The sequence below is a fragment of the Bos mutus genome, chromosome 16, assembly GCF_027580195.1.
Source record: "Bos mutus isolate GX-2022 chromosome 16, NWIPB_WYAK_1.1, whole genome shotgun sequence".
Lineage (NCBI taxonomy): Eukaryota > Metazoa > Chordata > Mammalia > Artiodactyla > Bovidae > Bos > Bos mutus.
The window spans coordinates 53,339,958-53,349,749 of NC_091632.1; the positions used below are offsets into that span (position 1 = coordinate 53,339,958).

The 9,792-nt window shown below is 41.7% G+C and overlaps 1 protein-coding gene across 1 annotated transcript in view; it reads right to left on the reverse strand.

Moving 5' to 3' along the window:
* ADSS2 (adenylosuccinate synthase 2) overlaps positions 1-8,957 on the reverse strand; it is a 32,532-nt gene extending 23,575 nt beyond the window's left edge. The window contains exon 1 of the mRNA XM_005910639.2: positions 8,644-8,957. Within this exon, the coding sequence (XP_005910701.1) occupies positions 8,644-8,826 (183 nt within the window). The 5' untranslated portion in view covers positions 8,827-8,957. The remainder of the gene's footprint in view (positions 1-8,643) is intronic.
* Positions 8,958-9,792: the final 835 nt, after the last annotated feature.

Below are 9,792 nucleotides of genomic sequence, written 5' to 3' on the forward strand. Positions count from 1 at the left end.
GGAGGAAACCTGATCCAGGCCTGAGCCAATCAAGCTTCTCTCGGGAATTTGATTGTGAGAGATGCCTATCACTAAGAGAGCATCCTAAAAACGGCCAGTTCTGCCTGCTGAGATCCAAGGAGCTGCCTAAGGCCAGGCCACTCCAAGGTTTAGCCATCTAGGTCTTCCTTCAAGCCTAGCCCCATTTGGCTTAAGACAGTCTCTTTTCCATTGTTTATAAAGAATCCAAAGTATTTACAAAACAAAGTCACTGCAAGACGGTATGTATACAGCCCATTCTCTAAATTCACGTCCTGCACTGGTAATAACTGAATATAAGATAATTAACTTATGTACACCTGAAACTAATACAGTAAATCAACTACAGTTCAATTAAAAACTAATTTCTAAAAAAGTTAATTTCTAAATTTTAATATCTATGCCATCAAGAATAAACCTCTAAAACATGGTACTGGAGGACACAGGGATAATATATTATTTAGTTGTTTTGTAACTGTTCTCTTAAATATCATAAAAGTCATTATAAACTTATGATTTTCCTCAAAGAGACTTGCCACACAATATGAAGCCACTTTGGGGCTCCACTGGTTGGTTTCTTGGGGTTTTAAATTGTATATTTCAAAATAAAAATATTTAGCTCTTTTATACTGTTTTCATGTACACTTTTTCCCCCAATTTGATTTTAAACTTAATAAAGTCAGATGACAAGTGTTTTAAATTTTCTTTCCATAGTTCGTCAGAACCAGAGGCTATCAAGCCCAACTCTATAATATAAGTTTGGATCAGGAAATGTTGTTATATGTAAGTTTCTAAGAAGGTCCAAGAGAGGAAAGAAAAAAAGAAAGGAAAGGAAAAGAAAAAAAAATTTTTTTAGATTGGAATGAAATGACACTAGTCTGCAAAAGTGACTCCTGAGTCTTGACTTAGTTTGCTGTTAGGTCTTCCTCTTTTCCAAAATCACTCAAACTAAGTGAGTTTCTGAGAGGAGATGGAAACAGTCAATGTTACAAACCTGAAAGAATGGTATCTCTTTTCCATCTAATAGCAAGAGTGTTAAGGGCTAACAATTTCATGCACATAGCCCAAAGGCATTACTCAGGCCACTTAGTTTGGCCTCCAAAATAGTCTGTGTCTTCTCTTTGTCCTTGTTCCTCTGAATACATGAATACTATACTGTAATCATAGAGATCAAAATGAACGTCAATCAAAAAAAGTCAGAATAAACACTATGAATTACAGCATAGAGTAGCAATGCTTCAGATCCATGCCTTTGAACTATTCTAGCAACCAAAAAAGGGTTCCCACTTCATATCTAGTCTTAAAGTTCCTTAGAAACCTAACAATCTTGTTTGGAGTTGGTGCTGATTACCTGTGCTGATTTTCTTGGTAAAGACCGTTCCAGCCCGTGTCCCATTGTTGATTTCACTATTTGCCAAAACTAAAACACAGCAATCCACAGCAATAAAGGAATTATAAACAAGGATGACTGTTCTTTTATAAAAACACTCAAATAACTGCAATTAGCTTGTGATTCCAAAGTAGAGCAGGTTTAAGTTACCGGCAGTAAGCTGATCAAATTAAACTATTCAACAGTAACCAGACACGCTAGATAGGAAAACATATACAGGGTATCTGAATTTCTTTTTAGCAAAGACATCCAAGTGCACTGCTCAGTTACCTCTTAAAGGCTTAAGACATCTGCTTTACCTTACAGTATTACATTTACCTTCCACTTTCATACACAGATAAGTGTCACAAGGATGACAAAAATCTCAGGTACCTCGTATTTTGTACCTTAAATTACATTATAAAACAACTCACAAGGAAAATGGAAAGTGGAATAGACTTGGAGGATCTCAGGTTCCTGATTAAGAAGCTCCGATTCTAGGTGCATGTGTGTGCTCTAATATACACACTTAACAAGGGTCAGAGATGACCACAGTCATAGATAGGAGGATCAGACATGCAACCAAAAAAATGCATAAACCAATGTTATGCAGCTCTTTATAAATTCCAGATAAAAACTCCCCTAATCATTAAAACATTTATGGAGATATTTTCTTAAAACACACTGACATTGAACTGCAGATTTCAAGTCAAAAAAATTTTCTCTCATGAATAAAACCCTTCCTTTAAAAGGGTTTTCAAAACATAATACAGACAAAAGTCCCATTTTAAAAAATGTCATGGGACTTCCTATTTTGTAAAGAGGAATTTTATTACATTGAATTAAATATAATAAAAGTTGGTTCAATGTAAAGAACCATCCATCTTGGAGCCAGAGTAGCCATGGGAACTGTCCTCTATTAACTGTCCCATTTTTTTTTTTTTTAAATTGAGCATACAACAAACTGAGGAGAAGGCAATGGCACCCCACTCCAGTACTCTTGCCTGGAAAATCCCATGGATGGAGAAGCCTGGTAGGTTGCAGTCCATGGGGTCACTGAGGGTCGGACACGACTGAGTGACCTCACTTTCATGCATTGGAGAAGGAAATGGCAACCCACTCCAGTGTTCTTGCCTGGAGAACCCCAGGGACAGGGGACCTGGTGGGCTGCCGTCTCTGGGGTCGCACAGAGTCGGACACGACTGAAGTGACTTAGCATACAACAAACTGTGGAAAATTCTTGGAGACGGGACTACCAGACCACCTTACCTGCCACCTGAGAATCCTGTGTGCAAGTCAAGAAGCAACAGTTAGAACTGGACATGGAACAATGGACTGGTTCAAAATTGGGAAAGGAGTACATCAAGGCTGTATACTATCACCCTGTTTATTTAACTTCTATGAAGAGTACATCATGCGAAATGCTGGGCTGGATGAATCACAAGCTGAAATCTTCAACCCTGAATATTCATTGGAAGGACTGATGCTGAAGCTAATGCTCCAATACTTTGGCCACCTGAGGCTAAGAGCTGACTCCCTGGAAAAGACCCTGATGCTGGGAAAGATTGAGGGCGCGAGGAGTAGGGGGTGACAGAGGATGAGATGGTTGGATGGCATCATCGACTCAATGGACATGAGTTTGAGCAAACTCCTGTAGATAGTGAAGGACAGGGAAGCCTGGCGTGCTGCTGTTCATGGCATCACAAAGAGTTGGACACAACTTAGCAACTGAACAACAACACAGAGTTGATTTACAATGTTGTGTTAGTTTCAGGTAGACAGTGAAGTGATTCGTTATACACACATATATACCTTTTTTTTTCAGATTCCTTTCCCTTATAGGTTATTACAAAACATTGTGTTCCCTGTGCTATACACACTTTACTGTTCTTTTCAAATGCTTTCCCCAGACAATACTGAATACCTCAACATCCCTTTTTCTACTGATAAAAAGTACTCTAACATCACCAATCTTCACTTACTGTTTGCTATGTAGCTAATCCACATTAAACTTTGGTGTCAACACTGACTTAGTCCCCAAAACATACATAGATTTGTATCCATTACTGTTAAGTAAGCTATTAAGTATATTATCAATTTACAAGTTCACTCTAGATTTGTTCTAGGCAACAATTCTTCCTAAAGATACTTAAAACAACCAAACTAATCCACCCTTTCTCACCAAAATTAAAGAAACAGAATAATATTGGTCAGATTACTGAAGATAATTTCATATAATTAAAAAAATTTATGCCTCAAAAATAAAGATAATGCTATATTATCTATACTAATACAGTAAGCTTAAATAGTGAACAACTTTGAGATCTACTGCCCTCAGCAAAGAAAAACTGTTTAATAGAAACACATGGCAGTCAACTGAAATTTGTTGAGGAAATGCACAAAAATTATACAATTATCAGTTATCTATTTTCTCATAGATACAGGAGATAAAACTTTAAAGGAGTAAAGCCTTTGAACATAATAGTACAACATAAAAAAATACTAGCTAAAAATACTATGTAACAATTGTTAATCCAAGGAACGCTGGGGATTCCACATTAAGCTCACATCAATAGTCAATTAAATTGCCCAGGAATATATTAAAAATAATAAGGCTTTCCCAGTGGCTCAGCGGCAAAGAATTCGCCTGCAATGCAGGAGACACAGGAGATGTGGGTTCAATCCCTGAGTGGGGAAGATCCTCTGGAGGAGGGCATGGCAACCCACTCCAGTATCCTTGCCTGAAGAATCCCATGAACAGAGGAGCCTTGTGGGCTACTGCTCATAGGGTCACAGTCAGACACAACTGAAGTGACTGAGCATGAGTATTAAAATAATACAGGAAAGAGCTAAACTACGGAATTCAAAGAAATTTCTAAGGGTGATTCAGGTCACACAATATATATTTGTTAAGTATTTACTTCCTCTCTGCCTCACAGGGCTTCCCTAGTGGCTCCGATGGTAAAGAATCTGCCTGCAATGCAGGAGACCTGGGTTCGATCCCTGGGTTGGAAAGGATCTCCTGAAGGAGGGCATGGCAACTCACTCCAGTATTCTTGCCTGGAGAATCCCATGGAGAGAGGAGCCTATCGGGCTACAGTCCATGGGGTCGCAAAGAATCGATACAACTGAGCAACTAAGCACACACTGCCTCATGTAGTACTGGGTGCTATGGAAGAAAACAAAAAGGGAATGAGTCCTCTTTCTGAGAAACCTACATTCTAATAGTACTAAATCACTTCAGTTGTGTCCGACTCTGCACTGGCAGGTGGGTTCTTAGCACTAGCGCCACCTGGAAAGCATTCTATTAGGGAAAGCACAATAATTCAAGAAAGTAAAATTTAACCAAGTACACCACACAGTGGTAATCACTTATGTACGATCTTGGAAAATACTATATATAGAAAACAATCCTGATATGAGACGAAGAAACAGCAATTGTTATAAAACTGGAAGAATGGCTTACCTTAAATGCTAATTCTCCACCAGCTTCAAAATTATGGAAGGTGGTTTAGAAGATAATTTTAGCTGTATAAGGTCAAGGCATTAAAAGAACACTGAAGTTATTTTCTTTTAAATTATCTCTCAACCTTTCTGAGTATTTCAAGGAGAAAGTCTCAGTTGCTGCTGATATGTCTTTTGCATTTCTTTATCACTTGCTAATTGCTGGTTTCAGACCCTTCAGCAGATACCCACATCTAGCTACAAAAATTTTTTTCATTGTGCTTAGTTTTATGGCCAACTTTACATACAGCATGTGACAGGACATACTTTCCCTTTATAATTAATTTTACTTAGTATTTCCTCTTTACATTAACATTAAAACCCTGGGGAAAATCACAAAGAAAGGAAATACTGTTCTAGCTACCCCGATCACAGGCAACTAACCTCATGCCTGTCACAGCCAAGACTGCCAAGCTTTACTTTCACCAGAACAATAAACAAGCCCATGCTTAAGGCCTGATATAAAGTACAATAGTCAAAATCTCTGTGGTTTCTATTCGACGAAATGAAGAAAATAGAGACTAATTTACTTTGAGGGAATTGGGGTAGGGGGACAGTAATGACCTTCTAATAAAACTATTTTTGTGTTGCCAGGAAGGGGCCTTCCTATTCCCATATTTTAACCTTTTGAAAAACCCACACTAACACGCTTCTCCATCCCCATCCTGGCAATACTTTTCTAAGTAACAGTTGTCCACTAGACTATAAACACCTTGTGAGCACAAGCCCTGCCTTTGTCAGCTAAAACTCTGGGGCTAAGTGGTCCCCTATAGATATTTATTATGCGATTGTTGGATGAATGAACTATGCCAGAAATTGGTCCTATACTTAATTCTTCTCTTTTTCCTGCAAGACCTATTGAATTAAGTCATCCTTCCATGCAAGTCCTACACACTTATTTAAGGATCTAAAGTATAAGTATCTAACAAGTTATAACTTCCTATAAATCCCAAATCTAAAATGATGATGAAAATGCCACAAGCTTTGCACCTATTCTTTCCAAAAAGATCTTTTATATTTAAAATAAATAGTTACATGCAATGTCAGCTTTTCTTTTAAAAAACTGTATTTTATTGGGAGAAATTCCTTATTTTATGATTCCATTAGAGATACATTATGTGTATACCACTTCTGGAGAAACACTACAAAATCTGAGCTTATGGCATGAATATGACAAAATATACTGATTAAACTCTAAAAAGTGCATATTATTTTCAATAATACACAAAACTTAAATCATCAAACAGAGCAATTCAAGTCCAAATGTCCTTCCAAAAGTTGACTTTTCCCAGCTCTCTATACTTCTTAAGAATTTCAACAGTCCATAACTATCAATTTTATGACTCAGGAGAACTTCACTAAGAGATGTCAGCTTACTGGGACTGACCAAATAATATAGTTACCAAAGTGAATCACAACAGATATTCTTAAATCTATTCATTATCTATCTACCAGCATTAACAAGACATTAAGAATCCTCTACAAGACACTAAGAATCCTTTGGGTTCTTAAAACACTAGAAGAATATAAATTTTTAAAATTATATAAGAAAGGTAGCAAGTCAAAATTTTACAGGTGAGTCAAATCTGTCTAACAAGTTTGCTCACACATGTCTCCTCTATCTTCAGCCAACACTAAAGCCAAACTTGGCTCCTTATCACTCACTTCTCTCCAGACTTTCCAAGGGCATCAGATCAGATCAGCCCACGACCTCCTTCAAAACTACTTTTTGCAGTAACATGGTAATACCCTCTCCAACCATCAAGTGAGTTCTACTTCTTTTCAAAGTGATTATTAAAATTGAGGATCTTTTAGAATGAAGGCAAAATGGTTACATCCCCCAAAACTTCTTACAACCTATATTGTTATTTATGTTACCTATTTCTGTATAAACGAATTTGCCTGCAATACAGGAGACCCGGGTTCGATTCTTGGGTTGGGAAGATCCCCTGGAGAAGGAAATGGCAACGCACTGGAGTATTCTCCCCTGGAGAATCCCATGGACAGAGGAGCCCACTGGGCTCCTCTGTCCATGGGTTTGCAACAGTTGGACAGGACTTAGCAGCTAAACCACAACCATTTCTGTATAAGGAAGATATCAGAAATGACAGTGAAGTAGATAAAGGGGTCTCCAACCTCTCCTCCCCGCCAGAGTTAGGTATTCCCATACTTTGCCACAGCACAGCAATATAGGATCTTAAGAGAAAAGGAAGGTGATGGTCAGTTTTCTGGAGCAGCTCCTACAGCAGTATGAGGCAACACCTTTAGGGGTGTCATGAGTAACCTCCTATGTGTCTAGCCAGAGAGGTGGGAGAAGAGAAGACTGGAAGAGAAGTGGTGGTGGTGGTAATAAGAAGCAGCAGCTTAACCCAGAAACGGGCAGGATGGATTTCCTCATGCAAAAAACAAAATTTTCTCATTTAACTTTTGATGTACTTATGATTACTTTTTTCTGCCTGCCAAAATGGTATTCAATTTTAGGTTCAGTCCGACTCTTTGCGACCCCATGAATCGCAGCACGCCAGGCCTCCCTGTCCATCACCAACTCCCGGAGTTCACCCAGACTCAGGTCCATCGAGTCAGTGATGCCATCCAGCCATCTCATCCTCTGCAGTCCCCTTCTCCTGCCCCCAATCCCTCCCAGCATCAGAGTCTTTTCCAATGAGTCAACTCTTCGCATGAGGTGGCCAAAGTACTGGAGTTGGTAGAACACTTCTCATCAAGCAGGCCTACGAACTTGTTAGAATGCACACAGCATTATTATATTATGCCATGTACACAGTTCATGAAGAAGAAACATTCTTGCAACCTAAACAGCAGTTAACTTCAGACATTACCATTCGTTCAGAAAGGGCTTATTGCTCAACTATTTCGAATTTTGAAATTCGTAACAGTTAACTATGAGCCTTTAGAAAGGCCCAGCCTCTTGGCTGCTTCAAAGCAAACGACAAATAGGAAGAACGCTTACAATGAAAACCACGAGTCTTCCGGGAGGAAGTATATTACCATTCCATTTCCCGAAAGTTCACTCTAGGTGTGAGCGTTAACAATGTAAATATTTCTAAATACTAGATCTGACACTTGTATTCTTTTACTTGCCTCACTCGTAAAAGAGCTGGGATGCCTACCTTTAGGACCAACAAGTAAAATTAACGTTCCTTAGTATAACCGTGTACCGAGTAAAAAAAGGGGCCATTACACGGTTATAAACCGCCCTAAAGCCCAGAAGTGTGTTCTCATGTCAACAAAGTGGACCCGAAGAGGCAAAGCTCGGCAAGCTCGGGCCTGCAGGTGGGGGAGTGGCGAGTTTGGATTTCTGGGCGTTTCGGCCCGGTTGGTATCCCCTGGGCGGATGGGTGATGACGGGGACGATTTTGCGGCCCTTTAGGGTCTCTGCCCGGAGCCGGCAGCAGGCCTCGGGCGGTAGCTCCTCAAACTCGAACGGTCTCCCATCTCCACCCCGGCCCCAGTCCTGGGTTTGAGCACTGGTCCTCGGACCGAACACTGCAACTCCCCAGGCATCGCGCATCTCAAAGGCTCCCAGAGTCAAGCCGCATTTTCCTCCTGAGCCATCACGAGCCCGCAGCCCGAGACCCAGGTCAGGGGTCTCCGACCTCCCGCCATTTCTCCACGTCGCCGCAGCTCGTAGTAAGAGGAAAGAACCTCAAGGTGACACCTTATTTCGGACGGTGGATGCGAGTTCTGGGCCCGAGCTCAGGGGCCGGCTTCCCGTCAGAGCCCTGCCGCCTCACCTGGCAGCGGCACACGATGTCGGCGTCCTGCGCTAGCAGATCTACCACCTTCCCCTTGCCTTCGTCGCCCCACTGCGCGCCGAGCACCACCGTTACCCGGTTCCCTCCAGGCCGCGTCCTGGGGCGGCCGCAGTCGCCGTTGGGCAAGGAGGATGCCGCCGGGTTGGTCTCGGCAAACGCCATGGCTCCGGAGACACGAGGAGAGCCCAAATGGGAAGCGGGTAGCTTGAAGTGCGCGAACTGAGCTGCCCTGCGGTCGCCAGCCACATGCGGAGGAAGAAGGAGCCAGAGCCAGCCCGGCCCCGCCCCACCTGCCGGGTCGCCACCCTCCCACCAGGCCCGCCCCGCGCTCCCGCCGCCCTCTCAGAGGGACACCAGGACCTCCCCGCGCACGCCGGCCTTGGCAGCACCGCCCCAGGGAAAAGCCACGCCCCTTCCGCGGCCGGGCGCGCCCCTCCAGTGCGAACTCAGAACGGAAAGGATGGGGGCGGGGCTTCGAGCGCGCTTCAACCTCAATGCCCCGCCCACCAGCCCTTTCTCGGGCTTTTCAAACTGGAGAGGCGGGGAGGTACGTGCCAGTGCGTCAGACTACAACTCCCGGCAGCGCTCTGGTCAAAGTGGTGTATTCCGGTGATTTGCTGTCTGCCATCTGCACGTTTCAGTTTGTGAAAAATGTTTGTTTTTAAGTTGTTTCTTAATATGCTTTTATTAGGGAATGAGATAGTGTATACAAAATACGAAGGGTGGAATTTCAAAATACAAATGGGATGAAATTGGAACATACTATAGATTTAAAATTGGAAAGTAAAGGTCTGAAAGTAAGAACAGAGATGCGAACGGGCATCAGAAAAGGGCAAACTCGAACGTAAAGCAGTAATGTAGAGGTCATTAGGCCTGAAAATCTACAGAATACGTAGAGTCCTATACCTTATTAGAATTAAATGCCGATGTCATTATAATGTATGCCAGAATACAGTAACAACCATATGAGGTAGGTAATACTATCTTATCCGTATTTTACAGGATTTAAAAGCTAGTTAACTACCTCTAGTGAGGAGTGAATTGGTACCTAGGTGGTCAGTCCAGAGCCCAGGTGCTTTCTGTAGTGTTTAATGTTTCAGTTGCCATTAGATTCCCAAGTATACTATA